General features: G+C 42.6%; 1 protein-coding gene across 2 annotated transcripts in view; it reads left to right on the forward strand.

The window, feature by feature from the left end:
• The window catches only part of LOC125453523 (nectin-1-like), an 81259-nt gene that overhangs the window by 30224 nt on the left and 35027 nt on the right, over positions 1-16008 (forward strand). The window contains exons 1-3 of one of the 2 annotated variants that reach the window (XM_048533237.2): positions 3939-4046; positions 7140-7442; positions 9603-9872. In XM_048533237.2, the coding sequence (XP_048389194.1) occupies positions 3998-4046; positions 7140-7442; positions 9603-9872 (622 nt within the window). In that variant the 5' untranslated portion in view covers positions 3939-3997. Of the gene's footprint in view, positions 1-3938; positions 4047-7139; positions 7443-9602; positions 9873-16008 lie in introns of those variants that run through there. The other variant, XM_048533238.2, reaches the window with a different exon arrangement.

Below are 16008 nucleotides of genomic sequence, written 5' to 3' on the forward strand. Positions count from 1 at the left end.
CATCCTATGACATTAATAACCACGTGGCCATTCTTAGCCCCTTGTAAACTCTTGCCAACTCCTACCCCTCTACCCACAACCTTTTGCTCTTCCCTCTCTATGCAAACTCACCTAGTATCTGCAATAGGTAACCCTCAGTAGGCTTGCTGACTGTACATTGCTGATATCACTACTGGAATAAAGACACATTAATAACGAAAAAAGTCAACACACTGAAAATATTTCACCTAATCCCTCATGAAAGCAAATATTTCACTTAAGTGTTGAATTTCTTATGCCGATAAACATTTCCATTCAAAAACAAGTTGGAGATGTCCTTCAAAATGTTCCCTTGATGGGCATCCCATTGTGAACATGATAGATTGGGAAATCAGGCCTGCAACACAAATCTAATTAATGGTTTTATGTGAACAGGCATTTTGAAATATCTGGCAGTGTTATTTTCTAACTCTGCACATAATTTTTGGTCATTTTCTTGTAAACATTGTTAGTCTCAAAGAGTTAATCTTTTTTATGCACAAACATTTTTACAATTCAATAAGGGTCCCTTGGCTTTACCAAATGTGGCCTACAACCAGATGCAACATAACACTTTACATCTCCAAAAGAGGGGGAAATAGAAAACTCTCTTCCAGTTACACATCCAAACCCCACACTCCCGACATCTCACCTATTCCAACTCATGCAGCCTACTGGCCTCTACCCACATCCCATAACCCCTCATACCCCATGCCAACATATTGCCTATTTCATCCAATACTTTATCCTTCTCAGTGTTAACTGTTCACTATACCTATGTGCATCGGAGGAAATGAGTATTTTTGTTACTTAAATTTTAGTGCAAAATGCACTCTATTGAAAAAAAGCACTCTCATTCATATAAATAAAAACTTGTTTACAAGACATCATTTGTGGACACTTTGGAACACTGCTTGATGGGCCTTCGCAAGTTCGATGGTTCCACTAGGTTCAGGTACATTTTATGCACAATCTTTGCATTGGTTAACAATCCCATTGAGCACCCAATTTCCATGCTAAAAGGATTCCTCACCTCCACCAGGAAGGAATAGGTTATCTCTCCAAAGGGGTACGCTTACTTTCCAAAAGAAATACTTTGAGAACAGACCTGCCCTTACTTGATCAAAGTTCTGCAATTCTTGGTTCCAGAAGTCACAGACTCTAAAACCTGATTCGAGATGAGGTAGGTGGTCATTCAAGTTGTCAGCCACCTTCAGGAACTCAGCATGTGATACCTATGATCACTCCTCAATCCTGTGCTCATGTAAATGTGAAATACCATGTGCTGATTTGCACTTGCAAGTCCCAAATTCTTCTGGAAATTTTGTTGCCATGGACATGTTTGCCATCATGGTCATTGAATCATTATTTTTAAGTTGGAGTGGGGTTGGATTGCTAATTGTTAGGCATAAGAATCAGAAGGGAATTGAGGGCTGATGTTTTTTTGGAATTCAAAACACAAATAGATTTTATTCGCATGATGGAATAGGCTTCATTGGTCAAATAGCGCACTTTTCCTAATTCTTGTGTTTGTACACATGTCTCTTCGTATGGCAAAAACAGGTTTAGGTTTCAAGCTGTTCTGCAGTATTTATTTCGTTAGTGATTCCAACAGATTATTTTTCATCCTTTCCCAAGGAAAAGACTACCGAACTCTGAAAGAGCATCTCAATTAATTAGCTGTGATTTTGTTCAATTTCAACACGCACACGTGTGACAGGTACGCAATGACAATACACCTACCATTCTAGCCCTGTAGTTTCAAATAGATAGTAATTTGCTTTTGAAATCTTCGAGTTAGCGCCTCTGAGAATTTTAGCCATGACACAATCAACTTCTTCCATTCGTTCTTCTAATTCTCCAGGTCTGGAGTGTCCAATGAAACATTATAAAATGTCATCATTTCTATAAAACCCAGGTTGTCTCTGTTTCTTTAACCACTTTCTCAACTTGCTGCATTACCTTCAACAATTTCTGCACATATTCTGTTAGTGGCCCCTTGTCTTGCACCCCTTTTAAGAAATGTTCCTTTATTTTGCCTTTCTTTGTTCTTCTGACTGAAATGTATCACTTGACATGAGATCGCAAGAAAATAGGAAGAAGGAGTTGACTATTTGCCTCTTTAATGCTATTCAATAGTCAGTGCTGATTGATCTGACCTTGATGTGCTTTCCTGCCCCTCAATTCATACTTCAATCTATTAAATATCATCTGGCATCCAGAACTGCATGAGTACAATTTCTCTCCCTTGTTACCTCTAGGGTTGCCTATTTCAAATTTATTCATGATATCTTTCCACAATCTACCATCTGCAAATTCCAGGAAATCTCTCTGCTATTATTAGATCAGGACTACAGAGAATCACTAATTAATTTCCTTGTGCAGCTCATTGAGTAGGAGTTCCCTAGGTAACAGATCTGGAACTCATCACCTAAGCCTTTTGTAAAGCAAATTTTAAAAAATCAGATCCAGGGATGGGTCTGCAGAACGGTAGACCCCTGGCTGGGACCAGCCTGTGTACGGGTCAGCCATATGGCTCATCAGCCATGAGTAATCAGTCTCTTTTGGTGTTCAATAATAACTGATGTTGCTTACCATTTGGATTTCCAGAGTTATTACAGTCTGAAAAAGTTAATCCTGTGGAGTGTTCAAAGCACCACACACCATGCTGGTGTCGTAAGGACTTGGGGGGAATAGTTTATGATCCACTAATTGTCCAAGTAATGCCCATAGTCCAATGTTTCGTGAAGGCAGCAAATAAATAAAAATGTTACTTTCTTCCATAATATATTGCAATTTGAGGGCTAATTTTTACTACTGCAAGTCAGCAGTGTAAATTTGAAAATTACAGGCATGTTCATACTCCCCAACACTTGTGGCAGGGTGAATGCAGTATGTTTCATCTAGAAGGTGCACTGTAGCAATTTGTCAAGGCATCTTCCAACAGCACTTTGTAAACTGTAACATCTACCACCCAGGAGGACATTGAGAAGACGAGCTTGGCAACATCATCAGCGCCAACTTACTTTTCAAATCCTTACTTGGAAATATATTACTGCTCCTTCATTGTCCAAGAGTCAAAACCCTCAAACATCTTGTCTACCAACGCTGTCAGAATACCTTCACCAAAAAAAACTGCAGCAATTCAAGAAGGCTGTTCGCTGCTATCTTCTCAAGGGCTATTTCGCATGAATGTTGCAAACTTGTCAGTCAGGATTTATTGAATATGTAGATGAACTTCTGGGGTAAGGTGTGACCTCAGCAGTAATGTGACATTATTCTTCTGGGAGATTGAAACCTGAACAGCACGGCGTGAAATTACCATCATGCGCAGGCTGTTTTAACAGTATCAGTCCAGTCTGACCTGAGCTTGTATACACACACAAGAAATCTACATGACAACATGAATAAACAAGTGATACCCACATCCTGTGAATGAATGACGAAAACATTTGAAGAGGAATTGGGTCAACACTTGAACACAATAATTTTGCAGGGCTACAGAGGGAAGAAAACGAATGAGACTCATCAGACAGTTGTTTTAAAATGTTGATACAAGTGCAATAAACTCAAAGATTCTTTTTATTTAATGATTTTATGATTTCAACATCCATTTTTTCACATATCAGTGTCCAATTTCCCATAATAGTTTCCTCACTATCCATACTGCATATCATCACTCTGATTAAAGATTAAAAATGACAAAACTAAATGTTAGAGATGTTCAGAAACTCTGGCAGTGTTGGTAAAAAGAGAGATGGCTGTTCCAAGCATAACATTTTATCACCCCTATTCTCTACGCCTGGCAATTAATTATTTGTGAAACCCAGATGGCTCTTTTTGCAATTTCTAAACTAAGTGCTGACTCTGATGAAATTATGCAAGTTTGGTTAATTGTTTGGTTTTCTATCACATGACACGCTTCCTTTCTGATCAGATCAGAGATTGTTATCAAGCGCGCATTTGACATTTTCTGAAAATGGAGAATGTATTCTGTCTTCTTATCTGTCTGCTTCTCAGTGCAACTGGTAAGTTTCCAAGTTTACTTTGCTTAAAAAACTTAAAATATTCTGATGGTAAAGAAAGAGACATTGCTTAGCTGTAATGATGGTCAGTTTAACGTTGATCTGATCAAGCCTGCATTCAGGTCTGAGCAACCTCTGCTGCACTGTAGATTCCAGTTGCACCAATAACCTCTGTTAATAAAGTGAACGAAAATGCATTTTGCAACTGACTGACTAGACAACATAATTAAGATACGTTGTCCTAATATTTTTCTCAGCACTTTAATGGGTAACAAACAGTTTGAAATATTGCAGATGATGGACTTCAGAAATAAAATAGAGAAAATGTTGGAAATGCTCAACTGGTCTGTCAGCCTCTGAGGAGAGAGCTTTGCCTCTGCTCTTGTCATTAGAGAGAAGGTTAAGCGGTGACTTAATAGATACATACAAGATGATCAGATGATTAGATGTGGGTGGTCAGTGAGAGCCTTTTTCCTCAGATGGTGATGGCTAGCACGAGGGGACATAGCTATAAATTAAAGAGTGATAGATATAGGACAGATGTCAGAGGTAGGTTCTTTACTCAGAGAGTTGTAAGGGTGTGGAATGCCCTGCCTGCAACAGCAGTAGACTCGCAACTTTAAGGGCATTTAAATGGTCATTGGATAAACATATGGATGATAATGGAATAGTGTCGGTTAGATGGACTTCAGTTTGGTTTCACAGGTCGGCGCCACATCGAGGGCCGAAGGGCCTGTACTGCGCTGAAGTGTTCTATAATCTATGTTCTAAGTTCCAAAGAGGCTGCCAGCCTGCTGACTATTTCCTACATTTTGTGTTGATGTTGTATTGAGATTCTGTTTGTAACAAACAAACTAGTCATTGTTCTGGCAGCATCTGCCTAAGTAGAAAGAGACAATTTTGCTGTAAGAAAGGTTAACTTTGGGTGTAAAGTTCAATATTTTAAAGTTTTACTTTTAAACAACTGGGCACTCTGTGATTTGCACCGGCAATGGCATTTTGAGTTAACTGTAACCAATTGATTAGAATTAGTGACTCCATTAGAATTCTTTGTTTTGTTACTAAGTGTCCAGTTTTATTAAAGGGCTGATAGCCATATGTCCATTGCCAACTGCCCAAGGAAACTGGTTTTGGCTACAATAAAAAACAAATACTGTGAGTAATGGAGATCTGAATCATAAATAGAAAGTGTTGCGTAAACTCAGTAGGTCTGGCAGGTCAGAAACAGAGTTAACATGTCAAATCATGACACTTCTTCAGAACTGAAGAGTCATTGGACTCAAGACGTTACTCTCTCTCTTTCTCCGTAAATAATGCAGACCTGCTGAGTTTCTCCAGCACTTTCTATTATTATTTCTTCTGGATACTGTTACCTTGCAACATTCTGCTGCTGCTGCTCTCCATCTGACTTTTCAGACTCATGCAGTTGTGCATACATCCATCTTCAATAGGTCCTTGACCCTGATTCCACACAAATATCCAATGGATCCCAGGGTGAAGTTGCAATATTGAAATTGAGGGCTGGGGGTATTTTCTTTGGCTACTCACTAGCCCCAAGGATCTCAGTCCATCATGCAGCATGGTGCAGAGACCAGTAATGGCTTTGGTAAAGAGTCACACTGTTTGATGGAGAGATGCACCATTTGATGGAGAGATGCGCCGTTTGATGGAGAGATGCACTGTTTGCTGAAACTGCAATTTGGTCACTCGGAGAAATTTCAGCCTCAGGCACTACATTCTGCCCTGGACATAACCAATCGGTGTGCCCCTCTCTCCATTTGTCTCATGTGCACAAACCCAGGCCTTCTTTCTGGTCATAAATATAATGATAGGCCCCTGCCAGTGCCTGGATCTCCCTCCCTCAGAGCGTGGAGGCTATGACACCTGGGTAGGCAAGGCCCACAGCAGATATCGTCTCTCTCTGATTCCCAGGCCTTCTTTCTGGAATGGTGCCCTTTGTTTCCTTAAAACCTGTCTCCAAAGTGCTTTCCTCAGTGAAAGTGCCAGTGCCCCCTTCAACCCAGCCATGTGCCCCCCAATAACTTTTGCCCACCTTTCACTTGACATTTGGCAGTGGCCTCTGTGCACCATTCATCCTGCCCCAACACAGTGACTTGCCTCAGAGATAATGGGAACTGCAGACGCTGGAGAATCCGAGATAACAAAGTGTGGAGCTGGATGAACACAGCAGGCCAAGCAGCATCTTCGGAACACAAAAGCTGACGTTTCAGGCCTAGACTCTTCATCGGAAGAAGGGTCTAGGCCCGAAACATCAACTTTTGTGCTCCTAAGATGCTGCTTGCCCTGCTGCGTTCATCCAGCTCCACACCTTGTTATCACAGTGATTTGCCTGATGTCTTGTGAGAGAACTGCCACATCGTTACTGTTTTCATGTCCCCCCTTTCCTGAGCACCTTGTTACACCAGGTGGGCATCATCAATAAAATCTGAATGCACCTTAAGTTGGGGTTTGTTGACGCAATAATTATCTCAGTTAATGTCTAAAAAATCCACCCCAAGTTTATTAAAGCTGATAAAATCATCCGATATCTGATCAAACACCATCTGCTCCCTCGTAAAGAGTTCACTGAGTTCAGTAAAACTGAGTTCAGAGGAATGTATTGTTCAAAAGTGCTGAGAAAATTGTGCACAGGTTAGGAGTGAATCCATAGAAAGAACTTAAAATTGAGACCAAGGATTTGAATTGTAAGGAGATAGCAAGAACGACAGATGCTGGAAGTCAGAGTCAATACAGTGTGGAGCTGGAGGAACGCTGCAGATTAGGCAGTGTCAGAGGAGCAGGAAAGCTGATGTGGCCAAAACACAGACTTTCCTGCTCCTCTGATGCTGCCTGACCTGCTGTGTTCCTCCAGGTCACACTATATTGATTTTGAATTGCAAGTCAATATTGGTCAGCAAGCAGGAAATGTTAGTATAAGACTGGGCAATAGAATCAATAGAATAATCCTGTTGATGAAGAATTTCAGTCATTATTGAAGACCCAGTGCTTAAAGGAAAGCGATTCATATGAACAATATGTATTTATTACATTATTATTACATTGTTATTTGGTATTAACATTAACCTATTTCCGCAGGGAAACACATAAATAACAAGCTTCCATATGAGCACAGAAGTGGCGTCGATTCAAGATGTACATTAACTAAGAAAACAGTAATCAGACAACCTGGATGGGATCTGGAGCACAACAAAATAATACATGTACTTGGAGTAATCTCAAAGAACAGCTCGTTTGAAAATGCCACCTGTTTGAAACACAACAAAGCCTCATTAACCAACAGAACTAGTAGGATCCAACATATGGTTAAAATGCCATTTACATGTGTATACACAAATTCCTGTGCAGCGATAGAAAATCAAGTAAATTTGACAGTTATATGTAAGTTTATCGTAAGAAAACATTTCATTACTAGTTGTCATTATGTTGTAACAGACAGTGTGAAGATAAGACTTCCAAGTGATTTTTGACCATTTTCTTGACTATGCATTAGCCCTTTGGGTCTAACATCACATTCCTACATGTACCTGACGTGTCATGGCTATGATAATCTGACTTTCTTTTAATGCAATAATAGCAAGATTTGGAGTAATAGATTCATATTGAGCTATTTTCACTCTCTTGAAGACACAAAATATCTTCAAAAAGTTGGGTCTACTTTCAAATTCATGTCATGTATTTAGCAACGGTGTGAAAAAGAACAAAGAATTGGAGAATGCTGGGCTTCAGTAGTTTCATTTTATACATAATCCATACGGCCAGAATTCATTTACAGGTCATCTTCCTCTCCACATAATTCAGAGCTTGTTGTAATTTACAAAAAACACTAAATATTTGAAGGTTAAATAATACAATAGAACACTGAATATTCCTGAAAGACATTTCCCAATTGTAATGATGAGGTAAAAATAAAGGAGAAGCAGTGAATGTAGTATATTTGGATTTCCAGAAGGCTTTGAGAATTTCACACGAGAGGTTGGTAGGCAACATCAAAGTACATGGGATTAAGAGTAATATATTGACATGGATTGAGAATTGGTTGACAGATTAGAAACAGCAAGTGGGAATACATGGGTCTTTTTCTTGATGGTTGTCAGTGACTAGTGACTAGTACCACAAGGGTCAGTGCTTATGGGCCCAGCTATTCACATTATTTTTAAGTGACTTGGGTAAAGGAGCCAAATCCAACATTTTCAATTTTGCTGATGACACAAAATTTGTCAGTGCTGCAAGGAGAATGCAAGCTGACTTCAATGTGATTTAGACAAGGTGAGTGAGTGGTTAAACATATGGCAGGTGAAGAACAATATGGCTAAATGTGAAGTTAATGTGAGAACAGAAAGAAAGGGTATTATTTAAATAGTGATGTATTGGCAAATGTGAATGTACAAAAGGATCTCGATGTCCTTGTAGACCAGTTAATAAAAGTAGACAGGCAAGTGTAGCAAACAATGAGCTTAGCAAATCATATATTGGCTTTCATTGCAAACGAATTTGAGTTCAGTAGTAAGGATGTCTTACTGCAGTTATACAGGGCCATGGTGAGACCACACCTGGAGTACTGTATGAAATTTGGTCTCCCTTTCTAAGAAAAGTCATATTTGCCATTGAGGGAATGCAATAAAGGATCACTAAGCTGATATTGGAATGATGGGACTCTCCCATGAGGAGAGATTTGCTTGACTGGACCTGTACTCTCTAAAGTTGACAAGAATGAGAGGGGATCTGACTAAAACTGAAATAACTTCAAAAAGGCCAGTATGTCATCACCAAGTCACCCTTTATTTATACGTGCACAGTCCATGACACTGACACAGCTAGCTCAGAGCCAGTTCCTAGAGTGAACAGAACCCCTAATACTCTGTTTATATCTGTCAGCCAGGGCTCCTTCATTGGGCCAAGATAGTAGCCCCAATCAGGGGACTCATACTCAATGAGATCTACCTGGCTGACCTCCTTCCAATCTCTACAGAAGCATATAAAATTCTAACAGGGCTGAAAAGACAAGTTACAGAGAGGATTCAACACACCCCTGCACCTCCCCCCCACCCCGGCAACCTCTCTTCCTGGTTGGGGAGTTTAGAGCCAATGTTCAAAGTCTTAGGATAAGGGTCAGAAAAACCTCTTTATACAAAGAATATTGAATCTGTCGATTTTCTCACCACAGAAGGTTGTGGAACCAAGTCACTGAATATATTCAAGGGAGAGATACATTTTCAGATATTAAAGACATCAAGGGTATGGGCAGAAGGCAGAGGTATGGTACTGAAATAGAGGGTCAGCCACGCTCATATTAAATGGTGGACCAGGCTCAAAAGGCCAAATGGCCTATTCCTGCTCATAATTTAAATGTTTCTATGAATCAGAGCACTCAAAGTATGGTTTCAAATAGATTTTACCTTGCTAATTGAAAAATAAATAAAGTTCTTTTGCCAGAAAACTGAATCCATGGATGTAACAAAATGGTTATTCACTGAATGGTTTTACAAAAGTCATATTGTTTGAAATGACAAATAATATCCTAATTTTTTTCCTTTCTAGTTCCCTCTGATCTTATAAAAAAGCACCAACATGATTTTAAAGGCTCACTTGTAAGGGCTTGCAAACTTGCTAATGGTAGCCTAGCGCCCAGTATTGTATTAGTGACATCAAAAATTTCAACGCGAGGAAGAAATAGGACCAAACAGCAAAATCAAACCAGAACAGTTACCAGCATTTACAAACCTGAACAGCATACGAAGAGCATTAAGAATGTAACCTGTCTGATAAATCATCCAACACTTCTTGCATCTACAGAACTGATCTTGGGATGTGAGTATCCAGGTCTATAATCTTCTATCCTATTTGAAAGCTATAGCTAGCTAGCATTGTGGCTGAGAAGTGTGTATTTACTGCCCGCCTGAAGCAGCTAACCTGTGTGTGTGAGTTTAACATCAGTTCAATGTAATGTTGTAATTGCTTGAATTGCATCATATCTGGGAGGTTGGTTAGCTCAGCTGGCTGAATGGCTGGTTTGTGATGCAGAGTGATGCCAATAGTGAGTTCAATCCCTGTACCAGCTGAGGTTATCATGAAGGACTCTTTTTCTTATCCTTTCCCTTGCCTTAGGTGTGGTGACCTTCAGGTTAAACCACTACAAGTCATCTCTCTTCCAGAGAGACCAGCGCAATAGTCTGGTAAGATTATGGTGATTTTACCTAGTTGCTGTGTAACAGTCTGATAATCTGTAATTGTTGTTCAGTGCCACTTCATCTATAGGAACTGATACATTTGTGTAAAATTTTACATTATTTCCATTTTCAGTTGTGGCTCCTTTGGGTGCTTGTGCCTTTGAATGTTCAAATTCCACATCAGACACTTGAACACAACATCTAGCTCAGCTGCAGCTTTTCTAACTTTTCATTGTAGCTGAGATTCTCCATTCTAAACAATATGTTCATGAACGTCCTCAGTGCTTTAATATGATCAGATACCTCCTCTAAAGAAAATGAATAGAATGATGCACAGTATTGTCAGGTAACTTAACCAAACGCTTTGTATAGTTCTAGCATAACATTCTTCCACATATATTGTGTACCCTCGCGAATAAAGGAATATATCCCTTTACCTTCATAAGTCTTCTCGTTGACTTGTCCTGGTATATTAAGAATTCATAAGTCTGCATTTTCAAAAGTCCCACTATTCCTCTAGATTTCTTATGTCCTGCCAATTATTCCCACATCATCCTATGTGTTGTTCCAGTTTCAATAGGTTTTCATGTGATAGCTTGTAAAACAAACTTGCTGAAACAGTGTAGGTTACATCAAATGCATGACCCTTATTGCACCGACTTATTATATCCTCACATTATTAGTAAACATAATGAATAACAGATTCGTGTTGACTGCCCATGATTCCCCTTTGTGCCTGACAAAAAGACAATTTGTACCAGTCACTCAAAAGCTTTACCAACACTTTATCCATCACTGAGATCAGGCTGACTGGCCAGTGACTATTTCATCACACAAACATACATAACTTAGTGGGCTGAAGGGCCTGTACTGTGCTGTGCTGTTCTACACACTTGAATTAGAGGCGGGAATAAGCCATTTGGCTCCTCAATGGCAAATCCACCATTGAATAAGATCATGGCTTATCTGATGACTTCATATTCTAGCATACCCTCCTTAACCTTTCACCCTCTTGCTTATTTTGAAATTTTGATTTCTGCCTTTAAAATATTCAGAGGGTCCACTTCCAACACCTTTAGAGGAAGAAAGTTCTGAAGACGTATGAACCTCAGAGACAAAATAAGGGTGTAAACCCGAAATGTTGACTTCCTGTTCCTCCGATGCTGCCTGGCCTACAGTGTTCCTCCAGCTCCACACTATTGGCTCTGACTCCAGCATCAGCAGTTCTTAATATGTGTTTTTTTCTCTGTCTCATGTAGATGACCTCCCTATTTTAAAACAGTGATACCTAGTTCTACATTCTCCCACAAGAGAAAAAGTCCTTTTCATATCCACCTTGTCCAGGTGCCTCGGGGTCGTATATGTTTTAATCAATTTACCAACTTACTCTTTGAAATTCCCATCGATGCAAGCCTAATCTGTCTAATCCTCCATCATAAGACAACACACCCATTCCAATTCATCCACTAAATATTCTCTGAATTGCTTTCAATACACTTACGTTCTTCCTTAAATGAGAACAATATTCAGTTCTCCAGATGTGGTCTCAACAGTGTCTTGAATTACTGAAGCATAACCTCCCTACCTTTCTATTCAATTCCTCTTGCAATAAACAATAACATTCCATTAATTTTGCTGATTGCTTGCTGTATTTGCATACTGATCTTCTACAGTTCATGCATGAGGACATTCAGATCTCAGTCTATATCTCTGAGTTCTTCAGATCTGAGGAAGGGTCACTGGGCCCGAAACATTAACTCTGTTTTCTCCTTCACAGATACTGCCAGACCTGCTGAGCTTTTCCAGCAACTTTGTTTTTGTTTCTGTTGTTTATCTTCCTGATTTACAGTATCCTCAGATCTTTCAATTTTCACAAAATATGGTACTGGTGATTCAAAAGTCTGTTAGGAACCATTGGGGTCTATTTTGAGGGAATTTGGTTGTTTTAATTTTACAGTGTTGTGAATATAAGGATAGGGATGTTGATTTGACTTAGCTACCTGTGTGTTGTAACAACTGAGACAAGCTGAATTGTTCTTGAATTGAGATTATCCAGATACAATAGACAAGATGTCTTATTTTGTGCCATGATCATTCTATGACTTTATGATCCTAAATTTGAGATGTGCCTGCGGGATTCAATAGGTCTTCAACTGAGAATTTTCTCCATAAGCAACAGTAAACCCTCGTTTGGGTATAAACCGCAGCAATGCTGTCTAATGGCTGTCGTTACCATGTTGTGTTTGAACTATTGTATAAATGTCCACATTGCTTCATGTGTGATGACAGCAATGTCTCATAAAATCGTAAAACAGAAAAGGAGGTCAATTGGTCAGCTCAATTTATTCTTGCTTTTTGAAAAGCCTTCTAATTTATTCAATTCTCTGGCACTTTTACTGTAGTCCTGCAAGTGTCTCCTCTTCAAGTGTATATCACATTTTCTTATGAAATTTACTAGTGAATCTGCTTCCACGGCTATTTAATGATTCCATTTTATAACACTGTGAGAAACAGATTTTCCCAATTCCTCCTTTGGATGATTTGCTAATTATCTTAAATGCATTTCTTGTTACTGACAAATATGCCCGTGGAAACAGTTCCTCCCTATTTACTGAACAAAATATATGTAACTTGAGTTTTTTGATTAAATTTTGCCTTTGGCCCTCCGTTCAAAGGAGAACAATATCAGCTTTTCCAGTCTCTCCACATTATTGAAGTGTTAACATTCTATCCTGTTAAATCTCTTCTGCCTAACCTCCTAAAATGTGGCCTAGATTTGAACACAAGACGCTAGATGAAACCTAACTATATTTTTTAAGAGATAATGGGAACTGCAGATGCTGGAGAATTCCAAGATAATAAAATGTGAGGCTGGATGAACACAGCAGGCCAAGCAGCATCTCAGGAGCACAAAAGCTGACGTTTCGGGCCTAGACCCTTCATCAGAGAGGAGGATGGGGAGAGGGAACTGGAATAAATAGGGAGAGAGGGGGAGGCGGACCGAAGATGGAGAGTAAAGAAGATAGGTGGAGAGAGTGTAGGTGGGGAGGTAGGGAGGGGATAGGTCAGTCCAGGGAAGACGGACAGGTCAAGGAGGTGGGATGAGGTTAGTAGGTAGCTGGGGGTGCGGCTTGGGGTGGGAGGAAGGGATGGGTGAGAGGAAGAACAGGTTAGGGAGGCAGAGACAGGTTGGACTGGTTTTGGGATGCAGTGGGTGGGGGGGAAGAGCTGGGCTGGTTGTGTGGTGCAGTGGGGGGAGGAGACGAACTGGGCTGGTTTAGGGATGCAGTAGGGGAAGGGGAGATTTTGAAACTGGTGAAGTCCACATTGATACCATATGGCTGCAGGGTTCCCAGGCGGAATATGAGTTGCTGTTCCTGCAACCTTCGGGTGGCATCATTGTGGCAGTGCAGGAGGCCCATGACGGACATGTCATCAAGAGAATGGGAGGGGGAGTGGAAATGGTTTGCGACTGGGAGGTGCAGTTGTTTGTTGCGAACTGAGCGGAGGTGTTCTGCAAAGCGGTCCCCAAGCCTCCGCTTGGTTTCCCCAATGTAGAGGAAGCCGCACCGGGTACAGTGGATGCAGTATACCACATTGGCAGATGTGCAGGTGAACCTCTGCTTAAAGTGGAATGTCATCTTGGGGCCTGGGATGGGGGTGAGGGAGGAGGTGTGGGGACAAGTGTAGCATTTCCTGCGGTTGCTGGGGGAAGGTGCCGGGTGTGGTGGGGTTGGAGGGCAGTGTGGAGCGAACAAGGGAGTCACGGAGAGAGTGGTCTCTCCGGAAAGCAGACAGGGGAGGGGATGGAAAAATGTGTTGGGTGGTGGGGTCGGATTGTAAATGGCGGAAGTGTCGGAGGATAATGCGTTGTATCCGGAGGTTGGTGGGGTGGTGTGTGAGAACGAGGGGGATCCTCTTTGGGCGGTTGTGGCGGGGGCGGGGTGTGAGGGATTTGTTGCGGGAAATGCGGGAGACGCGGTCAAGGGCGTCCTCGATCACTGTGGGGGGAAAGTTGCGGTCCTTAAAGAACTTGGACATCTGGGATGTGCGGGAGTGGAATGTCTTATCGTGGGAGCAGATGCGGCAGAGGCGGAGGAATTGGGAATAGGGGATGGAATTTTTGCAGGAGGGTGGGTGGGAGGAGGTGTATTCTAGGTAGCTGTGGGAGTCGGTGGGCTTGAAATGGACATCAGTTACAAGCTGGTTGCGTGAGATGGAGACTGAGAGGTCCAGGAAGGTGAGGGATGTGCTGGAGATGGCCCAGGTGAACTGAAGGTTGGGGTGGAAGGTGTTGGTGAAGTGGATGAACTGTTCGAGCTCCTCTGGGGAGCAAGAGGCGGCGCCGATACAGTCATCAATGTACCGGAGGAAGAGGTGGGGTTTGGGGCCTGTGTAGGTGCGGAAGAGGGACTGTTCCACGTAACCTACAAAGAGGCAGGCATAGCTGGGGCCCATGTGGGTGCCCATGGCCACCCCCTTAGTCTGTAGGAAGTGGGAGGCGTCGAAAGAGAAGTTGTTGAGTGTGAGGACTCCAACACCATTCACGACCTCATCACCTCAGGGGACCTCCCACCCACAGCCTCCAACCTCATTGTTCCCCAACCCCGCACAGCCCGTTTCTATCTCCTTCCCAAAATCCACAAACCTGCCTGCCCTGGTCAACACATCGTCTCAGTCTGCTCCTGCCCCACCGAACTCACCTCCACCTATCTGGACTCCATTTTCTCCCCTTTGGTCCAGGAACTCCCCACCTACGTCCGTGACACCACCCACGCCCTCCACCTCCTCCAGGACTTCCAATTCCCTGGCCCCCAACACCTCATATTCACCATGGATGTCCAGTCCCTGTACACCTGCATTCCGCATGGAGATGGCCTCAAGGCCCTCCGCTTCTTCCTGTCCCGTAGGCCCGACCAGTCCCCCTCCACCGACACTCTCATCCGCCTTGCTGAACTCGTCCTCACACTCAACAACTTCTCTTTCGACTCCTCCCACTTCCTACAGACTAAGGGGGTGGCCATGGGCACCCACATGGGCCCCAGCTATGCCTGCCTCTTTGTAGGTTACGTGGAACAGTCCCTCTTCCGCACCTACACAGGCCCCAAACCCCACCTCTTCCTCCGGCACATTGATGACTGTATCGGCGCCGCCTCTTGCTCCCCAGAGGAGCTCAAACAGTTCATCCACTTCACCAACACCTTCCACCCCAACCTTCAGTTCACCTGGGCCATCTCCAGCACATCCCTCACCTTCCTGGACCTCTCAGTCTCCATCTCAGGCAACCAGCTTGTAACTGATGTCCATTTCAAGCCCACCGACTCCCACAGCTACCTAGAATACACCTCCTCCCACCCACCCTCCTGCAAAAATTCCATCCCCTATTCCCAATTCCTCCGCCTCCGCCGCATCTGCTCCCACGATAAGACATTCCACTCCCGCACATCCCAGATGTCCAAGTTCTTTAAGGACCGCAACTTTCCCCCCACAGTGATTGAGAACGCCCTTGACCGCGTCTCCCGCATTTCCCGCAACACATCCCTCACACCCCGCCCCCGCCCCCGCCACAACCGCCCCAAGAGGATCCCCCTCGTTCTCACACACCACCCCACCAACCTCCGGATACAACGCATTATCCTCCGACACTTCCGCCATTTACAATCCGACCCCACCACCCAACACATTTTTCCATCCCCTCCCCTGTCTGCTTTCCGGAGAGACCACTCTCTCCGTGACTCCCTTGTTCGCTCCACACTGCCCTCCAACCCCACCACACC

This window comes from Stegostoma tigrinum, chromosome 6 (genome assembly GCF_030684315.1).
Source record: "Stegostoma tigrinum isolate sSteTig4 chromosome 6, sSteTig4.hap1, whole genome shotgun sequence".
In the NCBI taxonomy this organism is placed as follows: domain Eukaryota; kingdom Metazoa; phylum Chordata; class Chondrichthyes; order Orectolobiformes; family Stegostomatidae; genus Stegostoma; species Stegostoma tigrinum.